The following is a 20,989-nucleotide window of genomic DNA, read 5'->3' as shown; positions in this document are numbered from 1 at the left end:
GTATCTCAAACACTTTCTTTATGGATTTCCAATGAGCAATTCTTAGGTTCTTTAAAATCTAATGAACATATCAACAACAAAAATGATGTATGGTCTTTTACAAACTTGTGCATACATTAAACTTCCAAAAAGAGAAGCATAAGGGAATTTTTTTTTTTTTTCATTTCTTCACTATCCAAAGGATCTAGTCAATACTAATCAAGCTCAAGCCTGTCTCTTTTATGTAGTAGAGCGGGAGTAAGAGAATATGGTATCGTGCTAGATCTTTCTATAACTTTATCAATATATGATATGATTTCCATGACAATCCTCAAATTTCAAGTGGTTCATCACAAAATATTTATAGCTTTATCATATATAAGAAGCCTCATCCAAATCTTTCAATATAAAACTCTCGAATAGATTAATCCTGGTTTCATATAATAAACCAAGATTACTACTAGCCAAAATATGCCCTCAACATACAAAATTAAAAATTTGAACATATAGCATGTATATTTTCTTAATTGTACTTGGGCCTTCGTGGTGGGCTCTAATATATCTTTAGAAAGAAATTGGTCATGTATTTGGATTGAGTTCCTTTGGGATGGGGATTTAAATTCTAAAAAGATTTATCGGGTCTTAAACAATGAACATAGGGCTATGATAATTCGATATATGCAAAAAAAAAAAAAAAAAAAAAAAAAAAAAAAAAAAAACTTTACTACAATACTAACGTGGTTCCTTTTATATTCATAATCATTTGGATAAGAAAAAGAAAAGCTGCAAGTCTGCAATCTTTTAAAACAAGCAAGGAATATATTGATGTGTACAACTACTACGACAGAAGAAAAAGGAAAGTTCGATCTTGTAGAGTACTACTCTTCATGCATGAAATACAACATTATGATGCACCAAAAAGGGGGACCAAGATCTGAACACCCTGAAAAATATTCTGCCAATCATGAATCCAAATTTCGAGTCAAAACATGAAATGAAGAACAACACATAAAGGGGACCAAAGAACTGGAACACCCTCAACTCTGAACAATATCATATCCTGCCAATTTCGAATCATTAAAAACAAAATAAAATTAATTAATTAAACCTACAACAGAATTACACAAAATCATGGGATTTCTTTTTCGTATATCATATAGGGTATATTATCCATGAGGAGGACATGTAAATATTTAACTAATATCTTGAAAGTAAACACGAATGAAAAATTAAAAAAAAAAAAAATAAAAAAAAAATAAAAGAAAACCATATATATATTAATATTACTGATTTACACATGACAACATTTGATTATCTCTGGGATTTCTTTGCGTTCTTGACGTTTCTTAAAGTCATCACAAGTTTTTGCCTTTCACCTTCTACTTCTGCAAATTTCAGACTTATTTCTGAATATCTTTCTTGCATTTCCAACAGTTCTTCTTCCATGGATTTGTTTAATTTCTTCAATAATGCAATTTCCTCAGCCCTTGAAGCCTGTGTTCCAATATAATATATTAACATTTAAATATAAAAATCGAATCTTTATTGTTTAAAATGACAAGATTATTTACCTGTGAAATGGCAATGCTTTGATCAAGATCCTCCAATCTTGTTTCCAACTCTTTTATTTTATGTTGAAGATCTTTCTCTTTCTCATGAAATGAACTTTCAGAGCTTTTCAAAGCTGTGTCCTTCATTTTTATTTGACCCTAGTGATCAAAACACAATATTTTTCTTATATTTACAATCAAGAACTAAATTTAATAAAAATGGGAAAAGGGTAGAGTTTATATTTATAATATAATACCTCAAGTAGCTCTATTTTGTTCTTCAAATTGGTAACCTCTTTTGAGCTTTTTGGGGTGTTTCTTGAAGCAGCTTTACTTAATCCCTCCAACATTATTACTCGATTGCTACTATCTTTAAGCTTCTTTTCCATTAAATTTAATTCATCTTGCCTCTTTTTGACTTCTCCTTTTAATTGAGATATTTGGATCTTCATCTTCTCTTTCTCAGATTCATCTTCTGCAATGGAAAGCTTCATGTCATTATATCGTGATTCAAGACTTTCAATCTCTGAATGCAATAGTTCGTTTTCACAATCTTTTTGCTTATTAGCATCTGTTAATTCGGTCAACTCCTTCTTTGACTTCTCGAGTTCCATCTTTACAAAATGAACCTCACTTTCAAGATTCTTTCTTTCATCTTCAAGATTCTCAATCTTAGTTCTACAAATGGAAGATAAATCTTCCATTTGTTTCTCCATCTTCTCCAACTGTTTTGATTTCAGAGTTATTTGTTTCAAAAGATCAACCAGCTTTTCTTCATGATGAACACGAAAAAAGTCTAAATCTTGTTTGACTTTCTTGACCATATCTTCAAGATAACGTTTCTCTACACGAAGGTGATTGGCTTCCTCCATGGCTTTCATTGCCACCTTCTCATTCGCTTCAAAACTTGAATTCATTTGTGTAGAAAGCTTCCTGAAATCTTCTTGAAGTCTCTCTGCTGTATTAGCATTTTGTATTTTCATCTTTCTCATGCTTTCTTCTGCCCGAATTGCCCTTTGCTCCTGTTTGACTTTTTCATTCATGAGATCTTCAATATCTGCTTCAAAACCGTTTTCTTGATCTTCCAAATCTTTCTCCAAGTTCTTGACATAGGTTTTGAGCTCTTCAATGGCTAGAAATGAATCCGATAATTCTTTTGACTTCATTTTTAGCTCATTGTTCAAACTTTCTATTTTTGATTCGAGTTCATTGACTACAGTATATGTGCCACATTCGTATTGCATCTTCAGTTGTTCTTGAAGTTGACTTTGTTCAAGTTTGTAAGACATATCATGGTTTCCTTGCTTCAAGATTTCATAATCAAGGGCGATTTGGTCCATTTGCATTTCGAGCTCATCTTTATCTCTTTTGTACATCTCTATTTCCCCATAGAGATCTGTTATCTTTTGTTCTAGTAAAAACGCCTCCTGCATTCCACTATGTTCTCTCACAATGTCTTCCAATGCCTTTTGATCTTCATCATCATCTATCTCAGATTTGACTTCTGTTGACTTTGACTTTGACTTTGATTTTTCCGAATCTTTCTGTTCCAGCATTTCTTCAAGATCCTGAACTGCAAGAATCAACTCGGAGTTTGACTCTTGTGTTTTTTGAAGTTGTAATCTGAGATTGGAATTCAAATCCTTTTCATAGTTAAGTTCTTGTCTCAGTTCATCAACAAGATCCCATGGATCCCCATTGTTGACTTTGACTTTGACTTTGACTTTGGATTCTTCAGAGAGCTTTTCACACTCCTCCTTGAACGCATTTCTTTCTTCTTTAAGTTCATCCACTTCCCTTGAAAGATCCTGACCTTTTTTTCTTTCTTTCACTATCTGCTTACGAAGAGTCTGTAATTCTAACTCTGAAACATCAACTTGTCTAGCCAAAACATCGAGTTCAATTTTGAGCTTTTTGATCATGGCATCTGGTGAACCTTCTTCTGATAATGAAGATTCATCTGTGCTTAATTCAGGAGGTGAACCTTCTAACCAATCCCATTGTGATGCTCTCTCATGTTCATGTTCATGTTCATGTTCTTCATGAATTGTTGCAGGTGGTGGTTGTTCATGATCAGAACCTGATAATGTGAGATCAGATCCACTGGATGTTCGATTATCTCTGTTAATGTTATCATTCAAAACCTCACAATCCTGTTAAAAAAAGAGTGTGTTGAAAGTTTACGTTTTTGCCCTTTAGTAATTGTTTACAAAATGGTAGATGAAAAATGAGAACTTACTTCATTAAGATTGCTTTGAATGATTTCTTCTGTATTTCCATTGGTTAATTGAGCCCTTAAACTCCTATCTTCTCGGTTTGCATTTTCACTTTTATCAAAATCCCTGTAAATTTTGTGAGTTTTAAGTTAAATTGCAGGAAATATTGAAAGTAATACTAGTTGAAATATGGATTTTACCTTTGATCTAATGACTCCTGTACCCTTTGAATTGATACCTAGAAGAACACACAACCATTAAACATGAAACACTTTAAGCCCATTTGTCTTTTTGGTGATTAATCCTGAATGGATTGTAAAATATGTATGAATAAGAGTAAGAAGGGGCTAACATGTAAAATAGCAGCACAGTTTGCATTTTTAAGAGGAAGAGATAAAGAAGAGGTCTTTGTAGCTTCAGCAAAACTTGCAAAATCAATTGAAACTTCACCAATTCCACTGGATTTTGAAGAGCCCTACAAAAAGATTAAAAAAAATTAACTGTGTTTTTAAGTTGCTTAATTTTGGATTTTGCAAGTATGAATTTGAAAGAATGTATACCGTTGCAAGAGAAAAGTGATAGATTTTCTCATGAAAATTTCCATTTTTTGGATCTTGAACAAACTTCACAGTTTCACAATGTGGTTTTTCCCAATAACAATTTCCATCTTTGACTTTGGCTTTTTCTAATCTTGTTGTTGGTTTTCCTGTATCTGCTGGAATGATAGAGATGATCAAAGTATCCCCTGCTAACTGTTTTAGCTGCATACAAAATCGATAATCAAGAATCAAGAGATCGATTTACTAAATTTTACTAGTTTTAGAGATCGAGATGAAAAATGGGGTAAATTTCCGATATTTTGATTTATATATTGTATAATTGCATTGGATGCCTATAAAAGCTCAAACCTTGAAAGTTTTCTCTTAGTCAATTCAACTAACACAAAGTGTGCAATAATTCAATCAATCATTTCAATGTAAAGATTGACATGAATGGATTATTGGGAAACGTCTAAGATAAAAGGAGTATTACCTGCGTTACATGAAATTGCAATCTGAATACAGCTTTGATCTTGTTCTTCTCGCTCCTCCATCTCGCCGACTTGAACATTTTCTCTCCCCTCGCCGTGTCTCTCTATAAATACATGTATACGAGCTTGTGTGTGAAATGCTTAATTCCACAATGTGGAACTCCAAAATTCAGAGTTCCCCTGAGCTAATTCAAGGAAATCTGCAACTTCATCGGAGCTCCGGCAAGCGGCCGGAAAATCATATAAGAACATCCATTATCCTCAAGACAAACTCAATGCGAATTTGCAAATCCAGAGCTCAAACGCACTAATTAAACTTCAAGAAGTGCAAATAAACTCTCAGTCAAAGATCTTACAACTTACCCATGTTACTTGTTCCCAAATAATAAAAACCCAGATCAATTCCTGAAGATCATGCTCAACAAACACGTATCAGATCAACAGACACTACGGCATTGAGTGAATTGACAAAATGTGAGTGAATGTCGGAGGTGTTTAGTGAGAGAGGTATCTCTACGTTGTAGAACTCGTGAATGAATTTAAGAATGAGCTTCAAAGCTCACAAAGCAGGTAGAGTAGATCTAAAAAGTAGAGTCCCCTCAACTTCTCTCTCTTCTCTCTCTGTTTCTCTCTCTACAATCATTTTAAAGATTTATGTTATTGTTATGTATTTGAGTGTATCTACAGTTCGTTGGAGAGAAGCTTACTATTATATATTGTGGTTTAATCTAAAAACAATAAAGAAAAGAGGGGTTAGCTACAAAATAGAAAAAGTGTAAGGGAAGCTTCTCTTGGATTTTATATATAATTGAGATTCGATAAAGAACCAAAAAGTGTCCAGAATTTACATATCACCCCCTACAATTCAACACAGTATTCAAATTTTATATCAACTATGAAATATGTTAGGTTTGGTCCTTAGTCATCAAGATAACATATTGAAGGCTCTTATAACATCAACAAAAACTAATCATGATATATAAATAAAGAAGCTGAAAGTAATTTATCACAATGTTTCTACTGTTAAAAATGGTATATCTTCTCAAAGAAAAATACGATGATCAGTGTATGATATTGTTTGTCGGATAATATTACATCAAAATAATATTATTTTTTTTTCGAACGGAAGGTTACTATATGTCTAGGATAAAACTCAAGATCTTTTTGTTAGACATATTGTTATATTGTTAGGTAAGTGGGCTAGCCCCAAGTTATATATCAAAGTAATAATATTAAAATGACAAATTTTCTTTTGTTGAAAATGGTATATTTTCTGAAGGAAATTCCTAGTATTTGTTTAGACACATAAAAATTTATATATGTTTTCACTATTTACCAAATATCTAAAACATTTTTCAGTTTTAGTAATCTTTTTATAAATAATATACTATTTATAAAAATCTGAAAATGTAAAATTATAAATTCTGATAGTTCCATGACTTAAAGGAGACAGTAAAGGCTTCCATTCCTGGGGCTGTAGTGTAAATAATGGAACAAGGGGCATTGAAGTCAAAAGACCCAAATGGTATTAATTTTTCTTTTTTTTTGGTATAAGTATAATATACTAATACACTAATAGATTAGTAAATTGTATAAAAAGTTTTAAATGTGTATCGTTTATATCAAAATCTAGCCAAAATTTTACCAAAAAATGAGTAAAATAACCATTATACAATCAATTTAATTTATATTTTCAAAAATAATATAAAATTTAAAATATTTTTGCAAAACTAAAAATCTTTTGAAGAAACATGGATAAGAGGTTGTATTATACAGTACAACTCACATAGCCCCATCCTCGGCTGTCGATCATCCCCACCAGGTCTCCCCCTTGCCCCTCTCCCTTGTCAACTCCTGCCCCTCCAAAGATATTGGTTGCATTGTTTTTGCACTATATATGTCTGTTAATAGAAATATTAATTAATATCATGTTTATAGTTCAATGTATTTGTTATATGAATTAAATCAAATATTGTACTTATTGACAATGTCAAAATAAAAATGTATCTTTCCATTGTGGTCATCAACTTTAAAAATCCACTCCAACAATGCATTCTATTAGCGGTTAACTGCTTGTTTGAGCAACCAAGTTACAAAGTTTTTCCAAAATATGTGAAGAAATTGATTTCTTACATATTTATGGAATCATGTTTAATTAGTTGTCACTAAAAATTAACCAAATTACTGGTAACCAGATCAACTTCCTTTCATAAGTTGGTTAAATTTTGATAGCAAAGATGAATGGTGCGGTTGGATTTGTGTGTGCTTAGACCCGTTGGTATGCCACATACCGCACACCACGTCGAATTTGTTTGGGAAACCCAACCCGATCCCGAACCGGTACTCGAGTCCGAACCCGAAATTCTTCAGGAAACCCAAAACTATCCAACACCAAAATACGAGGAAAAGGAAAAGCACCTGTTAGAAAAGAGAAGATGGCATCTCAACAATGGCAAACGGACAAAGAGATGATTTTAGTGCAATCATGGGCGACATTTTGGAGGATTCGAGAACCAGAAATGCGCAAAAAGATGACCATTTTTGCGACGTATTATGTAGCGATTTTTTAAAGTTATGAGTTGTGGCGATTACCACACTAAAACCCGATTTACTAGCAAGTTTCGCGAGATGAACAAATATGCTACAAAATTCAATGGCATTTGAAACAATTTGGTAACTCAATGGAAAAGTGGAGAAGCCGAGAACAAATTCTAGAGACGGTCCTTCAAAATTTTCTTGTTGATAATAATAAAAAGTCGTTCAAGTTTCTCGATATTTTGAGGTTTTTATCCACATCCCTTAAATGGATAGAAGATTTTGGTAGCGAAGAAGGTGGTCAGAAAAAAAAACAAACTTTCTGAGATGAGTTACACTACTTCATCGAATACCCATTGTGGGGTTGATTTGAACTAAGTGTATGAGCTCGAGCTTGAAGAGGTAGTTCGACCGATAGGTCGAGATAAGGTGAAAAAGAGAGGTTCTTCGTCGAACACATCAGGAAAGGGAAAAGGAGATGAAATTCACAGAGTTGCTACAGATGAGTTTTGATACAAAATATAAGTTAGTTTTTCATAAAAATCGGTCAACGGAAGCGTTAAAAATAACAAGTTTATATTTAATTCATAACAAACCAAATCATCAATGATCCATTTATAGAGGTTAGAATGAATAAAAACAACAAAAGAATTTTTAGAATAACAACTTTTGAAGCATTTGAACCCACTTGGTGTTGGTGATTTTATATCATCAATATTATTTAAGTGTAATAAGATTAAAATTGTTGACAAAAAGTGATCTTGTTGAATATTGAACAAGTTAGGATGGTGTAGGAGTGCACACTTGTTCAAGTTTTTCAAGATTCAAAGTACATTGTTATTTAGGGGCGAAGCCCCTAAACGAACAAGGGTCCGGGGGCAGCGCCCCTGGGAGCGGGGTCCTAGGGGCGGCAGCCCCTGGCTGGGAAAGTTGACCCTTTTTTTTCCTGAGATCCGTTTAATGACAGGTTTGGTAGTTTTATGACAGTTTGTAACTGTCTATTAACAGTTTTCAGACAGGAATGATATATCCGTTTTTGGTCATTTTTCTGGTACATCTGGAAGAACATTTTCACAGACATTCTCAGATTTCATTCTCTGAATTTCATCCAATTGAGTGTTCGATCTGTACCATCGAAATACTTCAATTTGATAGTGAATCACGACTTTCAGAGAATCCAAGCAATCTATTCATCCCCTAATTTCTAACACTTGGTTTTGGGATGTTGATGAAGATAGCAAAAATTCAAAAGTAGAATTTCTCTATGTGTATTGTAACATCTCGAAAATCACAATAAATTTTGATTTTTCAAAAACAACCCATAACCATAATTGTTTACAAAACCATTGTTTCAAAAGTGTATTTTAGTAATCAGAGTATCCCAAAATCCAAACAACATAAGAACCAAAGGATGTGCACGATCACGCCTTTGTCTTGCTAGGGTCATCTAAAGTACCTAAATCAATAAACTGAAACTGTAAGCCAAAGCTTAGTGAGTTCCCCCAAAGTACCAACACACAACATATAACAACATATAATGGGTCCACAGCTAACAGACTGGATTACCCCTGAGCCCATAGTATGAGTCGAGCTTGCCCATCAGGCCCACAACTCATATTTGGCTTGTTCCCCGAGCCCACAGCATAAGTCTGGCTTGCCCTACAGGCCCACACATTATGCTTGGCTTGCTCCCGAGTTTGTTGGCTACCGAACAACGCAGTACTAACTCAACCATATTATGTCGACATATACATAACATATAACATATATCCAGCAAACAGATAACATATAACCAGTCATCAGACAAACAGGCAGATCTACAGATCACTACCGCATACTACATCCTACTTACCAGGATACCGATCTAAAAGACCACTATAACATATCAACATCCTCTATACCAGGATGAATAATGTAGTGGGCTGGTATTGGTGCCTTCGACCCGCAAGTACAGTGAGGAAAACTCACCTCTCAGTCTGAAAAAGATCGTTGAACAGGACACAGCTCCGAATCTCAACTCAACGATAACCTAATCATCAAATAGTGATCAGTCTCAATTACAACTCAAAATACCCAAAATGCCCTTAGGTCAACTTGGTCAAAGTCAAGATAAATCAATACTCAAAAGTCCCGCAATCCACTAGTCACATCGTGACCCCTAATGGTCACGTCGTGACCTAATAAGTCCAAAACAGTCGAGGAATGACAACCTCACGTCGTGACACCCTTGTGCTCACGTCGTGAGAACGCTCTGATAAGAAGTTCTTAATGAACCTCTTAATCTCTTTTTGGCCCATCAACCAAATCCCATCATAGAGTCTTATTTACTCCAAAACATCATAAAAATCATGGCTTTTTGGACATGCATGTCCAATGCATGTCACAAACACTAGCTAGAGCACAAACAGGAAAAATGACATCAAATCTCATGTAAGAGCCATAAAACTCAACCATCTTCCAGATCTAGCAGTTATACTACTCAAGGGACACTGGAGATCCATAAAGTTGGCAACTTTATGGATTTCAACCACTACATTATCTTGAACATGAAGAGTTAAGCATAAAAACTTAGATCTAAGCTTATGGACTCATAAAGCAATGAACTTGAAACTCACAAAAGGTCCAGAAGATGTACAAATTCTTGGTGGTGAGACTTGAATGCGAAAACAATGGACTAGATGCTCTTCCTCTTCTTTTCCTTGGCTAAAATCACCACAAATAAGCTTCAAGATCAAATATGGATGATAGGGTTTCAAAGGGGAGTGCAAAGAGGTGATGGAGGTTGAGGGTGGGCTAGCCCTAACCCTCACTTTCTTTAAATACGGAAATAAAACCCCTAAAATTAGGGTTTCCTCTTATGCAGTCCTCACGTCGTGAGTCAAAATGTGCTCACGCCGTGAGCCTAAAAGTGATGTGCGTACTCATTAAACTCCTCACAATGTGACATACATTCCTCACGTCGTGAGTAGGGTTAAATCCTTTGAAATTTTAAACTTGAAAATTGCTCACCTGAACTGAATGTTACAATTCTCTCCCACTTGAACTAGACTTTATCCTCAAAGTCCGCTGCTATGAATAACTCAGGGTAATGCTCCCTCATCTCTGACTCGGGTTCCCACATACATTCGGAACCTTTCTGATGCTGCCACTGAACCTTGACAAATAATACTACCTTGTTGTGCAAGGCCTTCGTCTTTCGATCCAGGATCGCCACTGGTCTCTCAACATAATTCAGACGATCATCAAACTGAACATCATCCATAGGAATAACCGTTGAATCATCAACCACACACTTCTGAAGCTACGAAACATGGAAGGTGATGTGGATCTGACTGAGCTCCTTGGGTAAATCCAGCCTGTAAGCTACCTTGTCAACCCTAGAAACCAATCCAAATGGCCTAATATACCGAGGCTCCGATTTTCCCCTCTTCCTGAAGCGTATCACACCCTTCCAGGGTGATACCTTCACCAAAACCATGTCTCTAACCCGAAACTCCAGCTCAGATTGATGCTTTTCGGCATAACTCTTCTACCGACTATGAGTTGTTTGAAGTCTCTTCCTAATCCGTTGAATAAGATCTATCGTATGAAGGACTACCTCATTCCTTCCCATAACTCTATGACCAACCTCTCCCCAATAAACAAGGGTATGACACTTCCTTCCATAAAGGAGCTCAAAAGGCGGTGCACCGATACTGGAGTGATAGTTGTTGTTGTAAGAGAACTCAGTTTGGGGAAGGTAGGAGTCCCAGCTCCCACCGAAGTCTATGACACAGGCTCTCAAAATATCCTCAAGTATTTTAATGGTATGCTCACTCTGACCTTCCGTCTGCGGATGATAAGCAGTACTAAAATGCAATCTCGTACCCAGTTCCTCGTGGAACTTCTAGCAAAACTGCGAAGTGAACCGAACATTCCGGTCTGAAACGATAAAAACTGGAACACCATAACGAGCTACGATCTCATTTACATAAACATCGGCCAATTTCTCAGCCGACGACCTCTCACGAATGGCTAAGAAGTGGGCTCTCTTGGTCAACCGATCTACTATCACCCAAATCACATCAAACCCTTAGCTGTCTGTCACACCCCAAAACCGGAACGGCGGAAACGTTCGAGGGTGGAGGACGTCATGTTCAGTATCACAACAATGCATAGTAGTAAACAAGCAACAACATCATCCATTTCATTAATAGTATAATTTCATACAAGCGTATTCTGTAAAGTTTAATAGACACCAAAAAGTAAATCAAAATAAAAGATGAGTCTTGAACGAGCTCCATCTTCTCAAAACCTGGCACCGGTACCTGTCTACTGATGCCTGAGAATACAAGTTATTTTGAAAGAGTTTATCAGCTTTAAAGCTGGTGAGTTCATAAGTACTTTAGTGTCATTGTTTGTATGAAAGTGTTTGTATGCACTTGATGTATAAGTTTGTAAAATGTTTGTAAATGTTTGTAACTCCTAGAAAATCCTATATTTTCTACTAAACGTAGCCTTCTACCAAGGCATCAAATGAAATGTATGTTTGTTTCTTGTAAAAGTGTGTATTTTCCCAAATCTGACTATCATTAACCAAAAATATAGCTTTTACATTACTGTTCATTGTGTGAAGGTCACAAAGTGAATGCAATGGGGAGATAATAAAGTACTGTAGTGTTGTATTAAGTAACTACTGTTGTACTAACTACCTTAATCCATTTGTTAATTAAAGTACCATGTGATATGCCTGTACCATACTACCGACTATAAACACGACGATGAAAGACGTCGAAAGAAATGACATTTGGCACCCGTAGACTTGCAAGTCCCACTGTAGCGAGCAGCAAGGTGTAGGATAGTCAATCCAGTATAGATCTATACACAAACTCAACGCTCTCCACTTAAGGAGATTCTGGATACAAAACGAGCCATGACAGGTGATGCCATGCCCCGTTACGTGGCTCACATAATTGTTGTAATGTTCTTGTATATGTATTGAATGTACTAGCTGTATTGTATGTTCTCTCTCTGTCTAGTATGTATGTGCGTTCTCTTTGTTTTTCGTTTGTTTCTCGTTATAGTATTCTCTATCTGTATGTTATGTTTGTTTCTCATCATAGTATTCTCTATCTGTATGTTATGTTTGTTTCTCATCATAGTATGTATTGACTCATGTATGAACTGACTCACTGTATGTTTCACTGTTCTAGTAATAGTATTGTATCTTCCTAAACTATACCTATTATAGTTTACTAGTAATGTTGTTTATATGTATGAACATGTTTGTATACCTTTGCTACCCAAAGGTATTGAAATGAAAGAAGTAACTTTTATATCTATATACATATACATAATATATATAACTAAGATTCAAACGACCTTCGGACAAATAACCGATACCCTAAGTCCACAACCAAACAAGGAACAGGAAGCAAGGTGAGCTATCAGTCCTAAGTCCTTTCAATCCTACTTATATAACTATATCTATATAGATACGCATTTGACAAAGTATAAGTTTAAAAGAGTTTATTGAAAGTATTTAACATGTAAAAGAGTTTGTAAAACAGTTTGAAGTAGTTTGATTGATAACATAGTTTGAGAAGTAAGAAATCCACTTGTTTGGTAGTTATTAATCACATGTGATTGATATAATAACTATAATAGTTCAACTTGTATTCCCCCCCCCCCCTAAAAGCATTTAAAATCATTTAAAAGGTTGATTAAGGGGTATGAACTCACCTGTACTGAGTGGTTTGGATGAACGGATGGTATAGGATGCTAAGTGTCAAGTGAAGACTTGAGCACACACACGGATCCTATTTAACATATAATTACACATATATGTATCCAATTAGTCATTTAACAACTAATTAACCAAGTTAAGACACCCTAGGACATGGAAAACACCTTGATTCAAGTGCTAGAAGTACTTAGGGTTGCATCTAAGGGTTGTAATGCCACTTAAGGGAGTTTTCGGTCCAAGTGGTATTCGGTCCAAGTGGTATTCGGTCCATATGGTTCTCGGTCCGAAGAGGTTCTCGGTTTTTAGGGTTTTCGGTCCCTGTGTTTAAGACCGAAAACTCATCATTTTTGGTGCATAAGGTGATTTTCAAGGGCCTTCAACAATCAATGAAGAGTTCTAGACTTAATACTAAGCATTAGGAAAGGATTATAGTCATTTTGCACCCTTTATAAGGGTTTTCGGTCTAAGGAGATGCACTAGACCGAAAACACCTTTGTTCTTGGATAAATGGATGTTTTCAAGGCCCTAAATCAAGTATCCTTACTAGATAACAAGTATAGGAGATAGATACTTACAATATGGAAGCAAAGAAGGGTGTTTTCGACCCAAAACACTAGTGTGTGTTCTTGGTGTTCTTGGTGAAATGAAGAACACTTGAAGATCTAAGAAAATGGAATGATTTCATGGATGAAATCATGTAAGATCACTAGATAATGGATGAGATCAACTAAACAAGGAAGGAAACACTTACAATCTTAAAGATCTTGACAAAAATTCAGATGATACTTGAGAGAGAATGTTCTTGACTTGGAAATGGAAAAATGACTAAAAATGACTAAGTGTCATTTATATACCCTTTAGGGTTTTCGGCCCTATCACTATTTTGGGCCGAAAACTCCAAACTCTTGGAGTTTTGTGACTTAAATGTTGCACAATTAATCCTAAAGCATACCTCCTCTAATTTGTTCTCTCAAGAAAATCATTATTAAAAATAACACCCAAACGGACTTTAAACCGAGCTAAAAATTAGCAGAAATGAATTTGACTTTTAATTGAAGTGTTTGACTGTAGAGTTCGTACAAATGAAAATTTCAGGTTGTCACATCATCCCCCCGTTAGAGGGAATTTTGTCCCGAAATTAGAGTTCAAGCAACTAAGTTATTCCTAATAACTAAGTAAAAAGATGAGGATATTTCAGCTTAAACTGATCCTCGCGCTCCCAAGTGAATTACGGTCCTCGCTTGGCGTTCCAGCGAACCTTCACCATCGGGATACGGCTTTGCTTGGTTCGTTTGACCTCTCGGTCCATGATCTCTACTGGTTCTTCCACGAAGTTGAGGCTCTCGTTGATTTCGATCTCGTCGAGTGGGATCACAAGAGTCTCGTCGGACAGACACTTTTTCAAGTTCGAGACGTGGAAAGTAGAATGTACGTTACTGAGTTCACGAGGTAAGTTAAGTTTGTAAGCTACCGGGCCGATTCTAGCGAGAATCTCGAAAGGCCCTATGTATCTTGGATTTAGCTTTCCACGCTTTCTGAAGCGTATCAAGCCTTTCCAGGGTGAGACCTTCAATAGCACACGGTCGCCCACCTGGAATTCCAACGGTTTCCTTCGTTTATCTGCGTAGCTTTTCTGTCGGTCCCTAGAGGCTTTCAATCGTTCACGAATCTGAACGATCTTCTCTGTCGTTTCCCTAATAATTTCCGGACCAGTGAGAGTGCTGTCAGGAACTTGTCCTTTAGCTAACTGGGTATCACCCACCTCAGCCCAGCACAGAGGGGATCTGCACTTTCGGCCATAGAGGGCCTCGAATGGAGCAGCCTTTATGCTCGTGTGATAATTGTTGTTGTAGGAAAATTCGACAAGGGGTAAATAAGTATCCCATGCCTTCCCAAAGTCGATCACATAGGCTCGCAACATATCTTCCAAGGTTTGGATAGTCCTCTCACTTTGTCCATCGGTCTGTGGATGGTAGGCTGTACTCATGTCCAGCCTAGTTCCTAGGGAACTTTGTAGCGACTGTCAGAACCTCGAAGTGAATCTACTATCTCTGTCCGAGATAATGGATATGGGAACACTGTGCAGTCGTACAATATCCCGTATGTAGGTTCTTGTAAGCTTCTCCATCTTGTCTGTTTCCTTGATAGGCAGGAAGTGTGCGGACTTGGTCAATCTGTCGACGATGACCCATATGGTATCAAGTCCACCCGTCGTCTTGGGCAACTTGGTTATGAAGTCCATAGTGATCCGCTCCCACTTCCATTCTGGTATTTCAGGCTGTTGTAGAAGACCTGAGGGTTTCTGGTATTCGACCTTGACCTTGGCGCAAGTAAGGCATTTACTTACGAAGGTAGCAATCTCTGATTTCATGTTAGGCCACCAGTATAGCTGTTTAAGATCCAGATACATCTTATCTGAACCTGGGTGGACGGAATAACGAGTGTTATGCGCCTCGGTCGTGACCAAGTCTCTGAAACTACCGTGTTTCGGTGTCCAGATCTGATCCATGAAATATAAGGCTCCGCCACCTTTGACTTCCAAGTTCTTATCCATCCCTCTCAGGGATTCACTCGCCACATTTTCAGGTTTCAAAGCGTCGAGCTGAACCTCCTTAATTTGCTTGGACAAGTGTGAATGGATAGTCACAGTTAATGATTTGACTCTACGACCAGAGTATTCTTTCCGACTTAGGGCGTCAGCTACTACGTTGGCCTTGCCGGGATGATAACGAATTTCGCATTCGTAATCACTGAGTAGCTCGACCCACCGTCGTTGTCTCATGTTGAGCTCCTTCTGTTCGAATACATGTTGTAGGCTTTTGTGGTCTGTAAAGATAGTGCTTTTTGTACCATACAGGTAGTGTCTCCAGATCTTCAGAGCAAACACAACTGCTCCTAGCTCAAGATCGTGAGTGGTGTAGTTGACCTCGTGTGTCTTCAGCTGTCTCGAGGCATAGGCGATGACCTTACCTCGTTGCATCAGAACACAGCCGAGCCCTTGATTTGACGCATCGCAATAAACAACGAAGTCTTCTATCCCTTCGGGGAGGGATAGTATTGGTGCGGTGCACAAGGCCTGCTTGAGCGTTTGGAACGCTCTCTCCTGCTTTTCTTCCCAGTCAAAGGCTACGCCCTTCTGGGTCAGTGTTGTAAGAGGTTTCGCAATTTGGGAGAAGTTCTGAATGAACCTGCGATAGTAGCCAGTGAGGCCTAGAAATTGTCGAATTTCGGTAGGCGTCTTCGGTGCTGACCAGCTCTCAATGGCTTTGATTTTGGAAGGGTCCACGTGCATTCCCTCTTTGCTAACCACGTGCTCTAAGAATTCGACTCTTCGGATCCAAAATTCGGATTTCGAGAATTTCGCATAGAGCTTCTCCGAACGTAGCGTTTCTAAGACTTGTCGTAGATGTTGACTATGCTCCTCCTTACTACGAGAGTAGATAAGTATGTCATCGATGAAGACGATGACGAACTGATCCAAGTAAGGACGACACACCCTATTCATTAAATCCATGAATACTGCGGGCGCGTTTGTTAATCCGAACGGCATCACTACGAATTCGTAGTGCCCATAACGAGTTCGGAAGGCTGTCTTCAGAACATCCTCTCCTAGCACTCGTAGTTGGTGATATCCGGATCTTAGATTGATTTTTGAAAAGAAGTTCGCCCCTTGAAGTTGGTCAAATAAATCGTCTATACGAGGCAAAGGGTAACGATTTTTTACGGTTAGTTTGTTGAGCTCCCTGTAGTCGATGCACATACGAAACGATCCGTCTTTCTTCTTGACGAACAAGACTGGAGCTCCCCAGGGTGAGAAGCTTGGTCTTATAAAGCCCTTGCTGAGCAGCTCGTTAAGTTGACCGGACAGTTCTTGCATCTCTGCAGGTGCTAGACGATAGTGCGATTTGGCTACTAGGGTAGCCCCTGGAACTAAGTCGATTCTGAACTCGACTTGACGTTACGGAGGTAATCCCGGGAGTTCTTCTGGAAAGATGTCGGGAAAATCACGTATTACTGAAATGTTCTTAATAGATTTCGTTTCATGACTCACATCGACAACATGAGCAAGGAATGCACGATATTCCTTTTGCAAGAATTTCTGGGCTTGGATGCTTGAGATGATACGAAGGTTAGTGCCGGGTTTGTCGACGTAGATTACTAGAGTTTCATCAGACGACAGATTAAGGCGAACAGCCTTTTCATAACACATGATGTCGGCACGATGTAGACTCAACCAATCCATGCCAATAATGACGTCGAAACTTTTAATTGAAACCGGAATGAGGTCGATCGAAAATGAATGGCTATCTAGAGTTAAGGTACATCCTATGTATATACTGCTAGTGCTCTCTGTCTTCCCATTAGCCATTTCTACAGTGAACGGTTCTTTAAGTGCTCGTGATTTTTGCTTAAGTAAATGAGCAAATTTTTGGTTCACGAAACTCCTCTCCGCTCCACTATCAAATAGTATGCATGCATAAGAGTTATCGAGGAGAAACGTACCAGTGACCACTGTGGGGTCGGCAACCGCTTCCTCGTGGCCTATAGCCAGAACTCTTCCCACTCCGCCGACGATCCATGCCTTCGGGTAGTTCCTTTTATAGTGGCCCACTTCGCCACAATTGTAGCAAGCTTGGCCCACTGTAGCGCCGGGGACTTGGTTGATTGGCCTCGCCGGAGCTTTGCAGAAACGGGCAGTGTGCCCCTTCCTGTTGCAGTTTGAACACTGCATTTCCCGGCAGGCTCCAATGTGGTGGAAGTTGCATTTGTTGCACTTCGGCAAACTTCCAGCGTACTGCTTGACCGGAGCAGCAGCGGCAGGTGATATCGCAGCATGAACTGCCACGACCTGCTGCTTCTTGGCAGCCTTCTTCTTCTTCTTGTCATCCCAGAACTTCCGCTTGGAATCAGCGGTTTTGACGGGTTCTGAGATGGCTAGGGTCGTTGTTGCGGCCGGGGTACGAACCCCATTGTCAATAAGCCATTGCTCCAACCGCTTGGCACTATCGAATGTAGTGGGGTTTGAAGCTAAAGCATTCCCCTGAAATGGAGGCACCAGCCCCTATATGTACCTCTCTATTTTCTTTCCCTCTGTATGAACCATGTTGGGACAAAGGGCCACCAGTTCGCAGAACCTGGCGGTATAGGTCACAATGTCGGAGCCCTTCATGGTCAGGCTCCAAAGTTCTTGCTCCAGCTTCTGGATTTCGCCCCTCGGGGAGTATTCCTCAATCATCAGCTCTCTAAGAGCTTCCCAGCCCATGGCATTTGCCACTATAAGAGATAGTGACTTGACATGGCTATTCCACCATGTCAGGGTTTTTGCCTCGAAGGTGCACGCAACAAATTTGACTTTGCTTCCTTCCAGGCATGAGCAGATCTCGAAGATCGACTCTGTCTTTTCGAACCATTGCGAGAGGGCAATGACTCCGCCAGTCCCTTTAAAGGACAGTGGCTTACAGTTGGTGAAGTCCTTGTAGGAGCACTCTCTCAAGCGCACAGGGATTTCACCATGAGTAGACTGGACCGGTGTTCCTCCTCCAGTGGAACCGGAAGAATGATATTGAGCCATGGTTGTTGCCAAAGCCGCAGCTACTGCAGCATTTAGTGCTGCCGTATCAATCTGAGGAGTAGGTGGTGTTGCAGTTGCTGGAGGATTGCGTCTCGTTGATCGGCGTGGAGGCATCTTTTAACTATTAGTTTATGAAGATATTGATAAGAATTAAAATAAGGATCAATGATGAGAGTGACTCATGGACTAACTCTCCGTAGCCCAACAACACAATTGAATAGCATGATTGAATGTAGATCTAGTACTAAAAGATGATAGCATTTGGATAATAATTTCCATGAGATTAGATATCTATCAATAATACTGGAATTACAGATGTAACAAGTTCGGGAAAAATGACCTAGAAGTAAGCCTTACATCAACCAAGATGGGGAAATTTTGACAGAACTACGACCTAATCAAGACCTAACAGGTCCAAGTTTTAACAAAGATAGGAAATTAGACTAGAGTTTTTACATAAACTAAGTTATATCCAAAAGAGAAGGTTGAGTAGGCTCTATCTACGACGAGAACCACTCGAATGAGTCCTTGATTCAGACAGACGGCGCTCTATGTCTCGCATGCGCCTTTCATACATTGACTGCCTAGCCCGAAGTTCCCTAACTTCAGCTTGGGATGCAGCTAGCTGTTGCTGCAGAGTCCCATTGGTTATCCTAGCCCTTTCCATAGCTAACTCGAGTTGGCGAATGCGGACCGTGTTAACGCCAGAGTTGGCGTCAATCTCCAGGACTCGGTCGATAGTTGCTCGACCTTGCTCGGTGTTCCGAGAAATCCTACGGACCATGATGGGCAGGACTTGGTCAACTGAACCTCCCTCGTTTAGGTTGTAAAAGCTTCTGTCCCCATTGTAGGGAATGGGTTGACCCTGTTCCTGACTCCATCTGTTCAAGTTTGTGGCCTACAGAGGTGTGAGTCCTTGAAATGCTGGACGAGGGTTAGGATTTGGATTTTGAGCTACTGGAGGTAGGTTGTTGACTTCTGGCTCTGAGTCAGAACCATCAGAAAAGCCTTCAGCTTGGTGATCATCCAAAGGGATTGGGTGATCATCTTCTGGTTCTTCTCCCAGTCATCTTGCATTGCCGTTGTTGGGATAGTACGGGTCTCTAGGGATATGGAATCCAGCCATGGTATCTACGCGAGAAAAGGGGTATAAGAAATAACTAAATAGACGAACTAATTAGATAATTATAAGATGATCTTTATCAGTTACTTCAATACTTGTTTAGTGCATACCAGTTATATGTACTTAAAACAAGATAGACCTTCGAATAAGTGACCCTAACTCTAAGCCCACAACCAAACAAGGAACAGGAAGTAAAGCAAAGATCACAGATTCTAAGTCTATGATATCCTAGTTACATATAACCTTAGCGTATTCACTCTGCAACTATTGACATACTAATAAAGACCTTTAGTTCTCAGAAAAGTAATTATAGTAACACAAAATACTCCTATAGTATTTTAAGTTTATGTTTTGTTCTAATGTATTCATTGTAGTATTGTTGGTAAGTTTTTAGACTTGTTGCAACCTCACAACCACCCTTAGGCACATGTTAGTCACTCCTCGGATAATATAGTTGATCAGGCTATATCTTCCCAGGGTTGACTATATGTCTCTAAGTCTAATTGTGTTGTCCAACAATCGTAATACTTTTGTTCTGTCTTAGTGACACTGACTTTAGTATGAATGCAAGTATGTATACTTGGTTAAATATTTTATTATTTAAAAGTATAAACTCTTGGTCAGAGTATTTTAATCCCGTTGTGTTTATAGTTTGTATATCTTTTATGGGTTGATATACTCGATTCACTATAAACAATGATCTGATACCAATCTGTCACACCCCAAAACCGGAACGGCGGAAACGTTCGAGCGTGGAGGATGTCATGTTCAGTATCACAACAATGCATAGTAGTAAATAGGCAACAACATCATCCATTGCATTAATAGTATAATTTCATACAAGCGTGTTCTGTAAAGTTTAATAGACACCAAAAAGTAAATCAAAATAAAAGATGAGTCTTGAACGAGCCCCATCTTCTCAAAACCTGGCACCGGTACCTGTCTACTGGTGACCTGAGAATACAAGTTATTTTGAAAGAGTTTATCAGCTTTAAAGCTGGTGAGTTCATAAGTACTTTAGTGTCATTGTTTGTGTGAAAGTGTTTGTATGCACTTGATGTATAAGTTTGTAAATGTTTGTAAATGTTTGCAACTCCTAGAAAATCCTATATTTTCTACTAAACATAGCCTTCTACCAAGGCATCAAATTAAATGTATGTTTGTTTCTTGTAAAAGTGTGTATTTTCCCAAATCTGACTATCATTAACCAAAAATATAGCTTTTACATTACTGTTCATTGTGTGAAGGTCACAAAGTGA

The 20,989-nt window shown here is 38.3% G+C and overlaps 1 protein-coding gene across 1 annotated transcript; it reads right to left on the bottom strand.

The window, feature by feature from the left end:
• Nucleotides 1-1,098: 1,098 nt before the first annotated feature.
• LOC145119720 (uncharacterized) lies at nt 1,099-5,474 on the bottom strand. The gene is made up of 8 exons (XM_079055435.1): nt 4,778-5,474; nt 4,306-4,506; nt 4,098-4,220; nt 3,946-3,983; nt 3,769-3,871; nt 1,787-3,682; nt 1,551-1,688; nt 1,099-1,473 (listed from the first exon to the last, which is right to left on the bottom strand). The coding sequence occupies exons 1-8, from the start codon at nt 4,853-4,855 to the stop codon at nt 1,291-1,293; spliced, it is 2,760 nt and encodes a 919-aa protein (XP_078911561.1). The 5' UTR covers nt 4,856-5,474; the 3' UTR covers nt 1,099-1,290.
• Nucleotides 5,475-20,989: the final 15,515 nt, after the last annotated feature.

Source organism: Lactuca virosa, chromosome 6 (assembly GCF_052849685.1).
Source record: "Lactuca virosa cultivar CGN04683 chromosome 6, Lactuca_virosa_CGN04683_v6, whole genome shotgun sequence".
NCBI lineage: Eukaryota > Viridiplantae > Streptophyta > Magnoliopsida > Asterales > Asteraceae > Lactuca > Lactuca virosa.
This window is presented reverse-complemented; position numbering and strand designations above follow the sequence as displayed.

Bases quoted from the DNA above. Each gene is read 5' to 3' on its own strand.
- LOC145119720 (XM_079055435.1), bottom strand. From the start codon at position 4,855: ATGTTCAAGTCGGCGAGATGGAGGAGCGAGAAGAACAAGATCAAAGCT. The intron at 4,507-4,777 runs GTAATACTCCTT...TTTTGTATGCAG, and splicing joins TGCAATTTCATGTAACGCAG to CTAAAACAGTTAGCAGGGGA. The intron at 3,984-4,097 runs GTTAGCCCCTTC...GTGTTCTTCTAG, and splicing joins ACTGTGCTGCTATTTTACAT to GTATCAATTCAAAGGGTACA.